We start from the raw sequence: 19,614 nt of genomic DNA, 5'->3' as shown, positions 1-19,614 counted from the left end.
TTTTTGAGATGGAGTCTTGCTCCGTTGCCCAGGCTAGAGTGCAGTGGCATGACCTCGGCTAACTGCAACCTCCGCCTCCTGGGTTTAAGTGATTCTTCTGCCTCAACCTCCCGAGTAGCTGGGATTACAGGCACCCGCCACCACACCCAACTAATTTTTGTATTTTTAGTAGATACGGGGTTTCACCATCTTGGCCTGGCTGGTCTTGAACTCCTGACCTTGTGATCTGCCTGCCTCAGCCTCCCAAAGTGTTGGGATTACAGGCGTGAGCCACCGCACCTGGCCTAATTTAACTTCTTGATCTCCTTAAGAAATCTCTCAAAAAACCCATAGGATTTTATCTTCAGTATTGTGTTTTTGAGGTTAACTGAAATGCTATTTTCTGAGATTTGAAAAATGAATGAAATTGATTCTATTTTTAGTAGAGACGGGGTTTCAGGGTGTTAGCCAGGATGGTCTCGATCTCCTGACCTCGTGATCCGTCTGCCTCGGCCTCCCAAAGTGCTGGGATCTAGCCACCGCACCCAGCCTAGAGATTAAATTTTCAAATGCTTTTTTATATACATAGAACTGATAATTTGGTCTTAGGATTTTTCTCTTTTCATGTCTTTGGTCAGTTATGTTAATAGCTTTTTAAATATTGGCCCAGGGCTTGCATCCTTAGAAAGAAATTCCACTTGATTGTGGAATAGTCCTCTGCTGGATTCAGTTTCCGAGTCGTTTACTTAAAATTTTCACGTTTAATATCTGTGTATTTTCCTTGTTGAGTTTTGTTTCACTGCTATGCTGGCTGCATAAAAAGCACTTAGGAATTTTCCTTCTGTCTCTGTGTTAGAAACAACTGAAGGTGTTATTGGTGTTGCCTGCTCCTAAGGCGTGGTGCTCTTAAAATGTTGACTTTTTAATCTGTGGTAACTAGTTGTTCAGATTTCTTGTCTTTCTTTTCTGATCAGTTGTGGTAACTTACATTTTCCTGGAAAATTCATCATTTATTTAGTGGACAAATATTTATTCCCTGTAATAAGGCACTGTTGTATGTGCCTGGAACAGCATAGGAGGAAACAGACAAAATCCCAGCCCTTATGGATTTACTCACCCAAGACGCACCCTTGCAGAGGTATTTCTGTAGAGGAGTGAAGTCTCTGAGAATTGAGGATTTGTCTTTTGGGTTGTTTCCATTTTTTTTTTTTAATTTCATCAGTTGAATTTTTATTTATTTTTTATTTATTTTTATTTTTACTTATTTTTTGGGACAGAGTCTCACTGTGTGGCCCAGACTGGAGTGCAGTGGCACAACTTGGCTCACTGCAACCTCCACCTCCCAGGTTCAAGCGATTCTCCTGCCTCAGCCTCCTGAGTAGCTGGGATTATCGGCGTGCGTCACCACAGCCGGCTAATTTTTCTATGTTTAGTAAAGATGGGGTTTCACCATCTTGGTCAGGTTAGTCTCGAACTCTTGACCTCGTGACCCGTCTGCCTTGGCCTCCCAAAGCGCTGGGATTCCAGGCTTGAGCCACTGCGCCCGGCCAGTTGAAATTTTTAATACAAAAAATTCAAAACAATTTCCATTCATTTGCTCAGCATTTTTCTATCTTAATTACCCTCTATGTTGGTCTTCTGTCTTTTATTTGCAGTTGCTTAAATTATTTGTTTTCATTCTTTTTATTAACACAAGCATTTTAAACACATGGATTTTCTTCTGAGCACTCACTTCTTGATTTTATTGTTTTGTGGATGTTTTGCAGCTTTGAATTTAATTTTGAATTTCAGATCAAATTTCTTTTTTGACCTGAAATTCATTGAAGAGACCCTTCTCACTTCTGTCCCTGTCGCCTGCTGTGTTTGGGAGTTGTCTGTCTTTGTGTCCTTTCCACTGCAGACTTCCTTCCTGTGCTGGAAGTTTTCATTTCTATGAGCTGGAAGTTTTCATTTCCATCTATTTGTCTTGGGTTGTCTTGCCATATCTTCTTTGAGTTCTGCTTTGCGTTTTTCTCTTTTACTTTTCTTTTCTTTTTTGTTTTGAAACAAGGTTTTGCTGTCACCCAGGCTGGAGTGCAGTGGCACAATCTCAGCTCACTGCCACCTCTGTCTCCTGGGTTCAAGTGATTCTCCTGCCTCAGCCTCCCAAGTAGCTGGGATTACAGGTGCATGCCACCATACCCAGCTAATTTTTGTATTTTTCGTAGAGACAGGGTTTTGCCATGTTGCCCAGGCTGGTCTCGAACTCCTGACCTCAAGTGATCTGCCCACCTCGGCTTCCCAAAGTGCTGGAATTACAAATGTGAGCCACCATGCCGGGCCTCTTTTTAAAAAACTTTTTTTTGAGACAAGGTCTTGCTCTGTTGACCAGGCTGTAGTGCAAGTAGTGTGATCGTGGCTTATGGCAGCCTGGAACTCTTGAGCTCAAGCTCTCCCCCGGTTTCAGCCTCCTGAATAGCCAAGACTACAGGTCTAGCTTATTTATTTATTTACTTATTTATCTCTATCTAATCTATCTAGTCAATGACCTAATTAATCAATGAGATGGGGGTCTCATCATATGGTCCAGGCTGGTCTTGAACTTCTTGGCTCGAGCAATCTTTCCACCTTGTCCTCTTACAGTTGTGGAATTACAGTCTTGAGCCACCATACCCAGCTTCTTTTTTTTTTTTAATTAAAACAATTTTTTAAATTGATGCATATTAAATGTATATAGTTTCAGGGTATATATGATAAGTTAATACATTTATGTGATTGTAAAAATCAAGTCAGTGTATCTGAGATATCCATCACCTTAAATATTTGTTTTTTCTTTATGTCAGAACCGTTCAAATTATTCTCTTTTAGCTATTTTGAAATGTACGATAGACTATTGTAAACTGTAGTCAACCTGCTGATACACCAAACACTATGTCTTATTTCATCTATCCAACTGTATATTTGTACGTATTAACCAACTTTTCTTCATCCAAGCCACCTGCTGTTTTTTTCATTCTCTGGTGACCATCAGTCTACTCCAGTTTCAGAAGATCCACTATTTTTTTTTTTTAGCTCCCACAGATGACTGAGAACATGTGTTGTCTTTCTATGCTTGGCTTAGTTCACTTAACATAATGACCTTCATTCAGTTCCATCCATTTTGCTGCTAATGACAAGACTTCATTCTTTTTTCTTTCTTTTTTTTTGAGACAGGGTCTCACTCTGTCACCCAGGCTGGACTGCAGTGATGCAATCTCAGCTCACTGCACCCTCTGCCTCCCAGGCTCAATTGATCCTCCCGCCTCAGGCCCTGGAGTGGCTGGGACTACAGGTGTGCATCATCACACCAGGTTAATTTTTTTTTTTGTATTTTTTGTAGAGATGGGATTTCATCATGTTGCCCAGGCTGGTCTCAAACTCCTGAGCTCAAGCAATCCTCCTGTCTTGGCTTCCCAAAGTGCAGGGATTACAGGCATGAGCCACTGTCCATGGCAATTTTATTTGTTTTTATGGCTGAGTAATATTTCACTGTGTATGTGTAGCACATTTTCTTTATCCATTCATCTGTTGATGGGCAGTTAGGTTGATTCCATGTCTTGGCTATTGTGAACAATGCTGCAGTGTACCCCGGGGTGCAGGTATATTTCTTCAACATACTGATTTCCTTTCCTTTGGATATCTACCCAGTAGTGGGATTGCTGGATGATGTGGTAGCTGTATTTTTAGTTTTTTGAGGAGATGCCATACTCTTCTCCATAATGACTGTACTAATTTATATTCCCATTAATAGTGTATGAGGGCTCCCTTTCTCTACATTCTTGCCAGCATCTGCTATTTTCTTTTCAATAAAAATCACTCTAACTGGGGTGAAATGGTATCTCTGTGGTTTTGATTTGCGTTTCGCTGACAGTGATGTGGGGCATGCTTTCAGAGAACTCTTGGCCATTTGTGCGTCTTCTTTTGAGAAATGTCTATTCAGATCTTTTGCCCATTTTTTAATTGAATTATTTTGGTGTTTTGTTTGTTTGTTTTGTTTTTTTTTTGCTATTGAGTTGTCTGAGCTTCTTATCTGTTGTGGTTATTAATCCCTTGACAGATGGATATTTGCAAATCTTTACCCCATTCTGTGTCTTCTTCTTTTCTTTTCTTATCTATTTATTTTTTTGAGACACGGTCTCACTCTGTCAAGCAGGCTGGAGTGCAAGGGTGCAGTCCCTGCTCATTGCAGCCTTGGCGCTTAAGCCTCCCACCTCAGCCTCCTGAGTAGCTGGGACTACAGGCGCATACCTCCACACTTGGCTGACTTTTATATTTTATGTAGAGATGGGATTTCACCATGTTGCCCAGGCTGGTCCCAAAGTCTTGTGCTCAAGCCATCCGCCCACCTTGGCCTCCCAAAGTATTGGGATTATAGGCATGAGCCACCATGCCTGGCTGCTTTTCTTTTCTTCTCTTCCCTGTTTTTAGAAAGATGATTCCTCCATTAAGTTTTATGATTTTTGTCGATATGTTTGATTACAATTTTCAGCTATCCTGTGTCAATACTTCCCAGTTTGTGTTTTCCATCCTTTGATGTCTTTTTCTGTTTTTCTTCCCTGCCTGTCTCCCTTTGTAGTGCCTATGCTCGGCGCCTATGCTCATTTCTTTTGATCGCTGGTCTTTTCATGGTGAATCTTTCCTGGTCCAGCAGGATCTGTATGTGGAGCTGGGCCCGGGCCCCATCGCAGGCTGGCAGGAATGCTGACAACATACTGTTGTGTTTGTGAGGAAATTCTTTGAGCTGTCATTTACCCCAAGCCCAAGGAGAAGGGCAGATGCAGGCCGCCCAGGATGCAGCACCTCTCCCCTCAGCTTGAAGAGCCAGAAACAGCTTCCTGAGAAGACACCAGGTGGCCCTGCCTGCCCTACTCTCCTTCCTACCATGTGGTGTGTGGGAAGCACCTGCCCCCAGCCTGGGCACCTGTTGCTGTCGTCCCCTCCAGGGTTTCAGCATTGCTTCCAGGGCATGCACGTGGTCTAGGGATACTCCCCGGGGTGTGCGGGGCTGTGGCTCCCCCAGCCCGCCTCCAGCACCTGCTCCTTCCTGACCTCAGCAGCCAATGCCATCTGTCTTCAGATACTATGCCTTTGGATTATAGATGTTTCTAAGTTTCACTGTAGATGGCGTTTATATTTCTGTTTTTTCTTCTTTTTTTTTTTTTTTTTTGAGACATCGTCTCGCTCTGTTGCCCAGGCTGGAGTGCAGTGGGGTGATCTCCTTCTCCTTCCTGCTTTTGTGTGATTTCCCAGAGTCTGAGAGGAAAGAAATGAAGTCTTCAGCCCACCGCTTAAAACCTGAAGTCCAGATTTGACTTGATAAAGTAGCTTTTGTGGCGAGCTTTAGGGTAAACTGGAACATGAACTCAGTCAGGAAAATTGGTTAAGAGGTTGTTAAAATGTAATTTAAGCACCGAATGGGGAGAGGAGGTTGGGGATGGAGAGCGCTGGAAGAGCCAGAGCCCAGGTATTGGGTGTGGGGCTGGGAGGGAGGGGCTCACCCCCGTGTGTATGAATGAATGGGGCAGGCTGGAGGGAGGGGCACATCCCTCTGTGTATGAATGGGGCAGGCTGTGGGGGAGGGGTCACCCCTGTGTGTATGAATGGGGCAGGCTGGGAGGGAGGGGCTCATTCCCTTGTGTATGAATGGGGCAAGCTGTGGGGGAGGGGCTCACTACCCCCTCCCCCCTCCCCTCCCCACCGCCGTGTGTATGAATGGGGCAGGTTGGGAGGGAGGGGCTCATCCCTGTGTGTTGAAAGGGGCTGGCAGGACTGGGGAGGGACAGGGACCAGAACGATAGTTGAGGTCCAAGCTTAGTTGAGTGGACGTGCCCAGGGGCGCTTAGTGCAGGTCTGGCTCAGGCAGTTGAGGAGGTGCCTGGGCACCAGATTCGCATCTGGAAAGCAGGGGCCTAACTTACAGAAAAGGGAGCGTGCCTAAGAGGAAGGTGTGGGTGAGAAAAGTCAGAATTGAACTCCAGAAGCAAAAATGCAGGTGAAGGGAGAAAGAAGAGCAGGAGGCGATTGGGAAGGCCTTGCAGCGTGTGCGGATGGTGGAGGTGCCCGTGTGAGGGAGTCCAAGGGCTTGGGCAGGGTCAGAGGGTGGAGGTGCCCATGTGAGGGAGTCCAAGGGCGCTTGGGCAGGGTCAGAGGGTGGAGGTGCCCGTGTGAGGGAGTCCAAGGGCTTGGGCAGGGTCAGAGGGTGGAGGTGCCCGTGTGAGGGAGTCCAAGGGCTTGGGCAGGATTGGGGCTGGAGGCGGCTGTTGGGTCTGACAGTTGGGTGACTCTGATGACTGAGTGGAGGTCAGGTCAGCACAGTGTGAGGAACTGGGCGCAGCTGGCTGGAAGGGCTGGAAGAGCACTCCTCGCCTGCTTACCCATCGTTACATCTGCTGTGAGTGGAAGGACGGAGATAGGGCAGTAGTTTGGGAGGGACATTGAGTCAAAGACAGTTTTTTTTTTTTCCAAGGAGAAGGGGACATGTGAGCTGTTAACTAAGAAGCCAGAGAAGAGGGAGAGTTGAGAGCAGAATGGCTGCTATGGGGGTTTCCTGGGGGTTTCCTGCAAGCCAGAGATGGCTCTGTTTCCTTGGGGACCTGTGAAGTGAGTTCTTTCGTTGCAGCTTAGGGGGCTGGGCTTGCACCAGGGGCTTGCGAAGAGATTACAGGTAATATCTACCCCAGGCAATACAAAATGGAGGAGGCGAGGGTGGAATGAAAGCCCCTTAGCTACGTGGAAAGGCTTGGACTTCAACGGGTAAGTGCAGGAGCGAATGAATGAATGTGTGTTAGGGCTTCTGGGCTCTCAGAAATAGAGCATCATCACCTCAGTTCTCCTGGAGGGTTTATTTTTCTTTTAATGCACTTCAATGCTTTGATTGCATTTTTTCTTTTGGGTGTAGGAGATGAGAAATGGGTATTTAGGTAACACAGAATGGGGAAGTTAGCACTTTGCCCCCTTTCCTTCTTTTCCTTTTTTTCTTCTCTTCCTTCCCCCTCCCCTTTCTCCCACACTTTCCCCTTTCTGTCTTGGTGATTGGTGAGCAGTGCTCTGTAGCGGTCCTTTCTGGAGGGAGACTCTCAGTGTAGGACAGCAGGTTCATCTGCCCCTGGCCTGTGTCTCCCCTGCTTCAAGCTGCAGCCCCTCTCCACCTGCCCTCCTTAAACCTTCTAAGTGGGGAATTCTGATAGCAAAGCTTTAATGGACATGGTTTGCTACCTGTTTCTGGTAACCACTTACTTGCTTAACCTAGTAAGCAAATGAATACAATTTTGAGTTTCCCCAAGAGAACAGTGTGTGCTCAGTTAATATGTATGGGTACTGATATTTCTACCTTCTCTAAGTAGTCATAAGGTTCCTGATGGTTCTTTCCTGCTATGATCCTGAACTCTCAGCATTTCCAATTCCTTTGCCTGGTTTGGTTCCCTACAGGGTGGTGGCAGACTAGAAATTTGGCTTTATGAGATAAACGCCTTGGCCTTTCTTTTCTTTTCTTTTTTTTTTTTTTTTTTTTTGAGATGGAGTCTCACTCTTGTCGCCCAGGCTGGAGTGCACTGGCACGACCTCGGCTCACTGCAACCTCTGCCTCCCAGGTTAATCAATTCTCCTGCCTTAGCCTCTTGAGTAGGTGAGATTACAGGCGCCTGCCACCACGCCCAGCTAAGTTTTGTATTTTTGGTAGAGACAGGGTTTCACCATGTTGGCCAGGCTGGTCTCGAACTCCTGATCTCAGGTGATCCGCTCGCCTCGGCCTCCCAAAGTGTTGGGATTACAGGCGTGGGCCACTGCATCTGGCCTCGCCTTGTCCTTTATGAGAATTGGGGAAAACGCACAGCATTTTTATTATAAAGGGACCTGTGTTCCAGCTTCTACCAAATGTGCCATTTGTGTTGCCGTCTACCCTACTTTACCAGGAGAGAGCCATAGCGGGGCTGAACAATGGGAGTGTGGGTTCTGCTTCAAGGCAGAGGCGAAGTCACATGACCTTGCTGGTCCTCAGTTTCTTTATGTACTAAATGGGAATAATCCTCATCCTGTCTTCCTGTGTACTTCATTGAATTATGAGGATGAACCAAGACAGAATATGTGAAAATGTTTTTTGACATATACCATAAAAATTTTATCTTTTATAATAAGGTTACTGGAACACCTGTAAAACGATCATTCTGACTAGACTTAGTGGTCATTTTATCATTACTTTAATCAAAGAGGTAGAATTTATACATAGATCTGTCACCAGAATGGCCCAAAGTAAATAATTTTTGGGAAGCTCTTAAACTTTTTATTTCACTGTGATTTTTAAAGATACATTTTAGATATGTCTATACAAATGATTCTGTGCTTCCATTTTTTTTTTTAAAGAAGTGTCTTTTCTTGTATGAGCTTGAATAAGATAGTCCCAAATTTGCAATGCTTTTCTAGAACTGCAGCCTTTTCACTCCGTCTGAAACAGATGATCTATTTAGACTTGTTTTTCTGCCTGCTTACCATGATTCCTCTCCAGGTATGCAGCTCTCGCCTCTGCAAATTGCTTTAGAGTCGAGTAAATTGAATGCCGGTTCATTGTTGTCACTCAAGCAGCTTCTGCATTTTCTGAATTGCCCTTCGTTTTTCAATGTAGTAGCCACTGATACAATTTACTTATTTTTGGTTTTCTTCTATTTTAAAGTGATGGCATTTAATCCTGCCTTCTGTCTAACTTTGAGCTCCTGAGTTCATTTTGATAAATGTTAATATGTTGTTATTATGGTCTGTGCCAGTGTTTTTGATACTTAATCGTCTATCATCTTGTCTTTTAATCTTTTTGAGTCTTTGTCTCCTCTCTCCTAATGGGAGTCCAAGTTTCCTGAGGGCAGAGGTGGGACCTCATACCTCTTTGATGCCTCCACAGCACCTGCTGCTAGGCAACCCTTCATCACTGACTTGAGGCATAGACAAGCTTTTCTGTGGAAAATAATAATTCCTTTCAGGTGGGTCCTCTCCTGGGTGCTATTTTTGGGGCCTTTTGGGCTTTTTAACGTCTAGGGTGATAACACAGTCCTGCATTTGAAAATCTTGGTGTTCTTGTCTGAAGGTGGACCTATCCCAGTGTTCTCTTTCCTGACCTGGGGTTCAGCCTTGGAGCAGTCAGTGCTTTGTCTTTCAGGAATGGCTTGCCCTCCTCCTCATCAGAGTCATCGTTCTCCAAGCCAGAGCTGTTTAAATTGGATAGAGTCAGAGGCTCTGTGAATTTGCTGATAATTATATGCAAAATTTTCTGTGCATATGTGCACATTTTTGGCAGAAGGCCTATAACTTTATGAGTCTAAAGCTCCAAAAATTGTCCAGGGAAGTTGCAGCAGAGGGTAGAGGAATACCAATAGTGGGACCCTTAAATGTATCTTGAAGAGTTGAATTGGCTCACACAGCTATTTTCTCCAAGTGTCTAATCATGGGAATGTTGCTCTAGACATGTGTATTCTTGGTTTTTTTGAAATGTATTTTAGCTGTTGAAGTTTTGTGCTGCTATTTTGGGAAGGTTGGGAACATAGATTAATATTGGTTATGTTTTCTAAGAATAGTTCATGAAATTGTTCTCTCTCAACTTTTTTGCATTGGATACCCAAGAGATGTCATTGTTTTGCTCTAGTTGTGGAAACCAAGTCAAAACTAGGCAGAGTAAATGGTCAGGGCAACCGTTCACTTGTTTCTCTTACCTGGTTTTGAAAGAAATGAATCAAAACACCGGAAAGAACATGTAAGAGTTGGATGTGACTGCCGAGGAGGTGGGAAGTGGGTGTCAGGTGTATTCAGAGCTCCGTATGGGAAGGGGGTGTGACTGAATGGGGGCGTTTAGTGAACTGTAGGATGCAGGGTTAGTTTCCTGTTGCTGCCATAGGAAATTCCCATAAACGTAGTGGCTCAAAATAACATAATTTTATTATTTTACAGTTCCGTAGGTCAGAAACCCAAAATGAATCTCCCTGGGCTAAAGTCAAGACATAAGTAGGTCTCTGTTACTTCCTGGAGGCACCGGGGAGAATCTGTGTCTTCACCTTTTTTAACTTTCAGAGGCACCCACATTCCTTGGCTCATGGACTCTGTTACAAGAAAAACTTCAGCTGCATCAAATTTAAAGGAGTTAAATTGAACAATGATCAATTCGTGAATTGGGCAGCCCCCAGAATCACAGCAGATTCAGAGAGACTCCAGGGATGCCTTGTGGTCAGAACAAATTTATAAACAAATAAAGGGAAGTGACATACAGAAATGGGAAGTGAGGTACAGAAACAGCTGGATGGGCTACAGGCTGGCATTTGCCTTATTTGAACACAGTTTGAACACTCAGTGGTGTATGAGTGGTTGAAGTATGGCTGCTGGGATTGGCCAAGACTCAAGTGTTACAGGTGCATACTCCTAAGTTAGGTTCTCAATCTTGTCTGCATATTAAGGTAGGTTATGTTTCATCCACAAGGACTCAAATATAGAAGCATGGAGTCCTTCTCAGGCCATATTTAGTTTGCTTTAACAACTCCCTCATTCATCTCCAAATCCAGCAACAGCCGCTGGATCCTCCTCACAGCTGCCGTTGTTACTGGTGGAGGGTGTCCAGGTTCTTGGCATCTTGAGCAAAGAATTGGACAAAACAAAGTGAGTAAAGAATGAAGCAACAAATGCAGAGAGTTATTGAAAATGAAAGTACACTCCATGGGGTGGGATTGGGCCGAGCAGCCGCTCAAGGGCCCTGAATGCAGAATCTTCTCGGGTCCAGATACCCGCTAGAGGTTTCCCACTGGCCACTTGGTGTTTACCCCATGTAAATGAAGTGATGGCCCACAATCAGTGTGACTGGTTGTAGAAAGCAACCAATCAGAGGCTACAGTGAAGTTACAAAGTTACAGCCTTATGCAAACATCTGATTAGTTGCAAAAAGCAACCAATCAGAGGTACTTTCAATTTCCCTACTGCCATGCAGAAAACGTGAGGGTTTGCAAAGGGTGTAACCTCTGGTCCTTTTGTTACTTGGGTGTGGAAAATTAGGGTTTTCCTTTCAGTTTAGTTCTAGGAAGTCTGCGTGAATTGGTCTTAGATTCCCTGCCTCCAGACCCTGTTCTCCTGCCTCTCCACCTCTCTGATTCTCTTTTCTGTGGTCACATTTCTCTGGGGCTACAGCCAGGGAAGGTTTTCTGATTTCAGTGACCCATGCAATTAAATAATCCAGGATAGCCTCCTCATCTCAAGGTCCTTAATTTAAGCACATCAGCAGGGTCCCTTTACTGCGTAAGTTAACATTCACAGGTTCTGGGGATTGGAATGTGGATATGGGTGGAGGGCCATTATTATGCTGGCCACAGGGACTTGATCCAGGTGCAGTTAATGCTTGTCCTAAAACAGATGGATTTGAATTTATAAGCCTGCAGTGCTAGTCGCAGCTCTAGTAACCAGTTGTACAACTTTTTCCTCTAAGCCTCAGATTCATCACCTGAGATCTTAGTTTTATCTTCTAATTATTAAACATATTAACCGTAGCTATTGCAATTCAGGCTGTTGGATACAGCCTACATTTCTCTTTCAGGAAATCCAGCCGCTTCTGAGATAGTTGGAGGCTGATAGCTCTCAGCTGGGCCCTGCTCCAGTAATTGCCCTCAGCTGAACAGAGGCACTTTGCCCAAGGTCACACCCCTCCTCAGGGACAGCCTGCATCCAGTGACTGACCCATGGGGGTAGGGGTTGGGTGGTATAAAATCCTGGCCATCTGGCCTTAACTCTGAAGGGCCGTCCAGCTCCAGAGCTCCCCATTGGATTGGCTGAGGCCTCCATTGCAGATGTGATGCATTTCATCTTCTCCCTCCCAGCCCTTCCTCCTTCCTCCCAACATGGAATAGTTCCCAAGAGCACTCTCTAGTAAGTCTCCTTTACGTACCTTTGGACCTGTAGAGCTTGCTTCCCAGAGAACCTGTTTGAATCCTCTGTAGCCCTTTTTCTGTTGGTTGTTGTTTCTTTTGGTTTTTGATCATGTGGTTTTGTCTTATTGTATGACTGGCTATTTTAATTAATTATTTATTCATTTTATTTTATTTTAGTTAGACAGGGTCTTGTTCAGTTGCCCAGGCTAGAGTGCAGTGATGTGATCATGGCTTATGGTAACCTCAACCTCCTGGGCTCAAGTGATCCTCCTGCCCCAGCCTCTTGAGCAGCTAAGTCAACAGGCACGAGCCACCATGCCCAGATAATTTTTACGATTTTTTTTTTGCAGAGATAGAGTCTTGCTATATTGCCCAGATTGGTTGGCCAGAACTCCTGGCCTCAAGTGGTCTTCCTGCCTCAGTCTCCCAAAGTGCTGAGATTAGAGGTGTGAGCCACCATGCTTGGCCTTATGACTGGCTGTTTTTGATTAAATGTTGAACATTTTTCGGTGTCAGATTTTAGAGACTTGGGATGTTATCTTCCCCCAGAGGATTGACTTCTGGCAGGAGGCTGGCTAGCCTAAGAGCACTGGCCTGCTCCAATCAGGATTGAGATGACTTGGAGCTTTAGCCTGTGCAGGTTGGTCTGATTCTCATTTGCCTTTACTCCTGGGCTGTACACCGGTGGGGTTAGTGCTTTACAGGCTCTTCTCCCGGGTGGGCCCTGAGCTCGGGTTTTTGTGCCCTGAGCTCCACAAGTCTGTCAAAGCTCTCGTCAGCATCATCGTATCAGCCAGGCTTTCCAGACTGGCAGGTGCCTTTAGGTGAAGAGTGACCAGGTGCTGGGCTTCGCCGCTAGGCTTCCTCCTGTCCTGGATCTTGGCATTTCTTCGTTGCCTTGGTAGTTCTCTGAGGCTGTGAAACAGATTCAGGTTATTCCTTTAGTTTTTCTAGTTGTTATCTGCAGAAGAGTTGGTTTAAACCCCCTACTCTGCTATTGCTGGAAGCTATTTTCTGCTGTATTGTTGAAGTATAATTTGTTTAACCAGTCTTTTACTGTTGAAATAATAGTTTTACTAAAAAATAATTTAAACATTGATGTGTAGATAATTTACATCTTTATTGCTTAATTTTGTACCCATTTACTGTGATTTCCGTATGCAAATTTGAAGTGGAATTGTGTTGAAAGTATGCAAAAGTCGAAGGCTTTTAATACGTATTTCTAAATTGCTTTCCAGACACTGTACTAATTTGTACTTTATCAACAGTAGATGAGATAAACTGCCTTTTTAATCTGTATTAAATCTAACTTCATAAATGTGCATGTATTTTTCTTCCCTCCTGCAGGCACGTGCCTTAACACCTCAAACTGCAGAAACAGATGCCATTCGGTTTTTGGTTGGGACACAGTCTCTTAAATATGATAATCAGGTAACTATTTTTGACAAATGTATACATGATAATTACTAAGCCTATTCTTAGTTTTATAACCGTTTTGCTCTGATTTTCCAGCAACATTTGAGAAATTAATGCCACATAAACAAAATAAAACTTTCATTTGGATTTAAGTCTATCTTCAAATCAAAGAATATTATCCGTCTATATTATTGATTGTGTTCAGTAATTTAAACTTCCTCTGTTTGGCATGACTTTCATAGTCTTGTCTGGCTCTTGTGGTTATATAGATTTGGCTTTATGAGCAATTGAGATGCAAGGATATGTGGTCACCATTACCCCTTCTTCTTGGGCCTGTGGATTACTTCTTTAATTGCTTGTAGAACTCTTTCTAGGTGAATGTGGGCTGGGTCACAACCTCATCCCCACTTGACCCAGGCCACTTGATCTGTCACTGCCACTTGATCCAGGCAGAGATACAGATGGAACCCTTTTGCTGTTCTGGCCACTGTAGTGGACACTCAGGAGATCTGGATACGGTTCATGGCCTGGCAGTAACCATGTGACCTTGAGCACATGGATTCGCCTTGCTGGACTCCGTTTTCTTCATTGCTAAAGTGGAGATTAAAATGAGATGCTGTGGTGATTGCAAAGATGTGCATTGTCTTTGACAGTGGGAAAATGTGCAGGAGGCCATGTCAGACACGGTCTAGGGCTTCTGTCCAGCTTATCTGATCACACAGGGGAAATGGCATTCAAATAGCTGTCGAAGAATACGCTGGCCTGGATAGGCTCTCGTATGTCAATAAAGATTTAAAGTCGGCATAGTCATTGGCAACTAATTCAGTGATATATCCTTAGAGCTTCATAAATAAATGTTTATGTACTCAATCTGTAATTCCTGTATCCCAAACCTAGGAAAAATCATTATACACAAAGAATATTAATTATAATGATACTTATAAAAACTTACAAGCAATCAGAATATCAAAATGTGTGAATGTCAGGTTGAACAATATGAAGTTGCCATTTGTAATGGCAGATTCATACACTTCCCTCAGGCTTAATCTGATTACTCACAGTGAATAGTATTCCGTTATTACACTCATTAAAAGTTACAGACTCCAAAGAAACATGACAACTTAAGAATCGTTAGATGATTCGGTGGGATGTTAAAATTGTGTTTACAGTATGATCAACGTGTTGTAAAAAAGCAAAGTGCACAATTGAATCTCTCCTTAGAATAAAGACTGGAAGAAAATAGGCCAAAAAGCACTAAAAATGGAGCCAAGGGTTATCTTCAGATGCTATTCACAGGGCATGTGTTCCAAGACCACGCAGCGGATGCCAGGAAACCTTGGCGAGTACTGAACCCTAAACATAACATGTTTTTTTCCTATACTTACATATAGGTAAAGTTTAAGGTATAAATTAGGCACAACAAAAGATTAACAACATAACTAATAAAAAGAACAATGATTATTGGTTATGAAAGTTATATGAATGTGGTCTCTGTCTCTCAGAACACCTTACTGTACTATACTCACCCTTCCTCTAGTGTTTTTTTTTTTTTTTTTTTTTTGGGACAGAGTTTCACTCTGTTGCCCAGGCTAGAGTGCAATGGCACGATCTCAGCTCACTGCAACCTCCGCCTCCCAGGTTGAAGTGATTCTCCTGCCTCAGCCTCCTGAGTGGCTGGGATTACAGGCATACACCACCACGCCTAGCTAATTTTTGTATTTTTAGTAGAGATGGGGTTTCACCATGTTGGCCAGGCTGGTCTCCAACTCCTGACCTCAGGTTATCCGCCGGCCTCAGCCTCCCAAAGTGCTGGGATTACAGGCGTGAGCCACTGCGCCCGGCCACTCACCCTTTCTCTTGAGAAGACGTGCAATAGTATAAGGCCTGCATGATGAGATGAAGTGAGGGGAATGACATAGGCACTGTGATGTAGCGTTAGGCTATTATTGACCTTCTGAGGATATGTCAGAAGCAGGAGTATCTGTTTTGGGTGATCCAGATCATCAAGCCATACGGTGTTGATGGTTGGATGTCAGGAACAGACCGTGTGTGTGGCTCAGGGGCAGGTCGCTTCTGTAGCATGGATATGCTGATCAAAGGTGTCAGGAACAGACCGTGTGGGTGGCTCAGGGGCAGGTCGCTTCTGTAGCATGGATATGCTGATCAAAGGTGTCAGGAACAGACCGTGTGGATGGCTCAGGGGCAGGTCGCTTCTGTAGCATGGATATGCTGATCAAAGGGATGACTCATGTTTCGGGTGGGATGGAGTGGGACGGCTCCAGACTTCACTGCACTACTCAGAATGGGGTGTGATTTAAACTTATGAATTGCTTATTTCTGGAATTTTTCATTTAATATTTTTGTACTACACTTGACCACAGGTAACTGAAACCTGAGAAAGCAAAACCTCAGATTGGGACAAGGTGGGGGCAACGTCTATTCAGGATGTAAAATTCTTTTCTTTCTAATGTTTGGTTTCAGAATGTATATATATGTATGTGCGTTACTTTTCTACTGGCAAAAATATGAGAAGGGAATTACTTATTTATAAAAATAGTTACCAATGGCCACCTGAAAGGGAAGGAGGACCCACCATGAAGATGGCCTGTGGTTTCAGGGATGGTGCCTACAGGGGAGTTGGGGAGTAAAACCCACATGGGCGACAGTGGCACAGAGATAGGATGGGGGGCATGCCAGTCTGCCTTCCAAATGCAGCTCCAGGAAGCAGAAGCCAGCAGAAACCCAGGAATTGAACACAAAATGGGGCCATGGAACGCATGATAGTTATGAGCAAATTACTATGTACCTGCTCTTAGCCAGAATGCAGTAATGGCATTTCCATTTGGTAATGACATTAATGAAGAACCACTGGTACCAAAGTTATCAAAATAGAAGAAATAAAAAGAGGCCAGGTGTGGTGGCTGACACCTGTAGTCCCAGCACTTTGGGAGGCCAAGGTGAGTGGATCACTTGAGGTGAAGAGTTCAAGACCAGCCTGGCTAACATGATGAAACCCTGTCTCTACTAAAAATACAAAAATTAGCTGGGTGTGGTGGCAGGCACCTGTAATCCCAGCTACTTGGAAGGCTGAGGCAGGAGAATTGTTTGACAACTGGGAAGGTGGAGGTTGCGGTGAGCTGAGATCGCACCACTGCACTCCAGCCTGGGTGACAGAGCGACTCTGTCTCAAAACAAACAAACAAACAAACAAAAAAACCCAAAAGAATGAATTGCCCAAAATGACAGAAAGTGTTCTAATCTGCCTTAATTTGTTTTTTTTTTTGGAACGAAGTAACATTCAATTAATTATTTTAAAGAAGCTTTCCAGTTTTTCTGTTTCCTTTCTTCTAAATTGAAGAGTTCCTGATAATTACCCAGGTTAGTTTCCCAGGATCTTATTTTTTTGAGTCAACAGTATGTTTTATTACACACCTCATGTATCTCCACACTTGCCTGCAGTTGTCTGTGTGTGAATCCATATGATAGGTATGAAGCTGTGTTTTTGACTTGCTGGTTTTGTCTTTCTGTTTCTGGTAAAGGCATGTGACATTGTTGAGCTGTTCATTCATTCATCCACTCAACAAATGCTTACTTCGTAGATTTACGGAACTCTTTAATGCCTCTTTTTTATGTGCTGGGTACACAAAAACTAAACAGATATTCGTGTCCTGAGTTCAGTGTTTAGTGAAATGGTGAAATGGACAAGCAGATATTCATAGTACTATTAGTATTACCATCTGGTATAGTTTGGCCCTGTGTCTGCACCCAAATCTCATGTTAAATTGTAATCCCCAGTTTTGAGGGAGGGACCTGGTTAGAGGTGATTGGATCATGGGCGTGGATTCCCCCCTTGATGTTCTCGTGACAGTGAGTGAGTTATCACAGGTCTGATTGTTTGAAAGGGTGTGGCACATCCCCCTTCATGCTCTCTCCTGTCGCAATGTGAAGATATGCCTGCTTCCCATTCACCCGTCTGCTGTGATTGTAAGTTGCCTTAGACCTATCCAGCCATGTCCCCTGTACAGCCTGTGGGACTGTGAGTCAATTAAACCTCTTTTCTTTATAAACTACCCAGTATCAAGTATCAGGTAGTTGTTGTTGTTGTTGTTTTTTTTTTTTTTTTAAGACAGTCTTACTCTCTCACCCAGGCTGGAGTGCAGTGGCGTGATCTCGGCTCACTGCAACCTCTGCCTCCCAGGTTCAAGCGATTCTCCTGCCTCAGGCTCCCAAGTGATTACAGGCACAGGCTACCATGCTCAGCTAATTTTTGTATTTTTAGTAGAGACAGAGTTTTGTCATGTTTACCAGGCTGGTCTCAAACTCCTGACTTCAGGTGATCCCCCCGCCTTGGCCTCCCAAAGTGTTGGGATTACAGGCATGAGCCACCGTACCCAGCCTCAGGTAGTTCTTTATAGCAGTATGAGAACAGACTAATACACCATCTCACAGTATTCTCTGTGTCCCCATCTTGCGGTGTGCTTCCTGGCCCTGTCTGGCAGCGTCCTCCCTGTCCCCGTCTCCCAGCTTCCTCCCTGTCCCCGTCTCCCAGCGTCCTCCCTGTCCCCGTCTCCCGGCGTCCTCCCTGTCCCCGTCTCCCGGCGTCCTCCCTGTCCCCGTCTCCCGGCGTCCTCCCTGTCCCCGTCTCCCGGCGTCCTCCCTGTCCCCGTCTCCCGGCGTCCTCCCTGTCCCCGTCTCCCGGCGTCCTCCCTGTCCCCATCTCCCGGCGTGCTCCCTGTCCCTGTCTCATGGTGTCCTCCCTGTCCCGGTCTCCCAGTGTCCTCCTTGTCCCCGTCTTGTGGTGGTATTGTGCAGTTCTTTGGCTGCTGTTTGCCCTGGATCTGTTTGGAGCCTCCCCGGAGCCGGCTGTGTGGGCGGTGCTGGCACTGAGATCAGTAAAGCAGGCCCTGCCCTCACACTCTTCCCAGGGCTCACAGTTGGCTGAGGTTGTGGAGTCGGGGAGGTGGGTGAGTGGCTGGAGGAGGCAGCTGGTCGTGGAGCAGGGCCGGTTAGGGCTGCTTCCCACCTGCTGCCTCACTCAGCAGAACACGTTTTCTGGTGAGGCAGGTGGCCCCACGCAGTGTGTAGCTGGTGCGTGGCAGAATTGGGACTGAAACCTGCACGTCTGCCTCTCTCTGCTCGCTTCCCTCTCCTTTGAATTTGCAGTTCAGCTCTGAGGCATGTGCCATGGATATGCTCTTGCACCTGAAGTGTACAGTTTTGTGCAGACACACGTGGAAAGAGTGCACCCGTGCTGTTGCCATGCCGTGTCTCTGTGGGGTGAGATGTCCTGAAAATCAGGACAGCTCCACCCTGAACAGCCTGGGCCCCATGGTTCCAGCTGCGAGCAGCCCGCCTGTGCGCATCTGCACAGACCAGGAGAGACGCCGGGAAGTGCTCCACTGGCTGTGGACTGCAGCCCTGCCCCTGCCTTCTGTGACAATAGAGTCTGGCCTCCTCCTGCACAGTCGGAAGCCCCCGTCCCTCGCTCTGGAGCTCCAGCTCTCCTGGCGAGTGGTGGCTGGGAAGGGTTAATGGCTCCTGGCGTTGCCTCAGGCCCTCGCTCCTCTCAGTCATTAATTCCCTGGAAAATGCCCGGTACCTGCATCGCTACTCCATAATGCAGCTGTGCTGTCTTTCTGAAAACGTGGGGACTGTCACAGTTGCTGACTTTCCTCTGAGGGACGAACTGATTTGTGTCTGTTTCCTCCTGTGGGACAGGACTCTGTCATAGCTCCCCGTGCTTAGGCGGGACAAGGATTTCTGGGGTCCTTGCTCGCTTTCTGGGGTTCTCCTTTGAGGAGGAGCTGGAGTTCTTCCTGGGGGGTGTGCTCATGGCTTAGCATGGGCAGGGATGAGGAACCGCGACCTGAGGTCTGTAAGTGCTTCTGCGTTTCCCACAGACTCTCCCTGTGTATTGGTACCCCCCTCTTTCTCATGTAGATAAGAGATGAGTCTTAGTCTTCCTCTGGAGACCTCTGGGAGTGCCATGGTGACAAAGAGGACCGGCTTTGCCTCTTCTAACATGGAAGCATTGCCCCAGTGGCTGGGACCCTCGTCAGTGAAAAGACTGATGTCACAGAAGGGCAGTGACAGAGCAGCTCATTTCCTCCCCTGGGTAACGTCTTAGTTTCTCAGCTCAGCTGCGTGGTTCTGCATCTGGTTCTGCATCTGTTTTGATTTGTGACAGCTTTGTTCCTGCAGCCCCCGTGCCTGCAAGTCCTGTTCTCACCTGTACTCAGAATCACCAGGGCGCTTGGTCAGCATTCAGATTCCCAGCCCCGTTCTAGACTAACTGAGCCTTGATTTCTTCCCCAGTGCT

At 45.5% G+C, this 19,614-nt stretch overlaps 1 protein-coding gene across 1 annotated transcript in view; it reads left to right on the top strand.

Moving 5' to 3' along the window:
- The window catches only part of EIPR1 (EARP complex and GARP complex interacting protein 1), a 178,740-nt gene that overhangs the window by 1,152 nt on the left and 157,974 nt on the right, over nucleotides 1–19,614 (top strand). The window contains exon 2 of the mRNA XM_032172100.2: nucleotides 13,227–13,310. Coding sequence (XP_032027991.1) covers nucleotides 13,227–13,310 — 84 coding nt within the window. The remainder of the gene's footprint in view (nucleotides 1–13,226; nucleotides 13,311–19,614) is intronic.

The sequence above is a fragment of the Hylobates moloch genome, unplaced genomic scaffold (genome assembly GCF_009828535.3).
Source record: "Hylobates moloch isolate HMO894 unplaced genomic scaffold, HMol_V3 SCAFFOLD_13, whole genome shotgun sequence".
Lineage (NCBI taxonomy): Eukaryota > Metazoa > Chordata > Mammalia > Primates > Hylobatidae > Hylobates > Hylobates moloch.
Note: the sequence above shows the minus strand (reverse complement) of the source record. Positions and strands in the feature narration are given on the sequence as shown.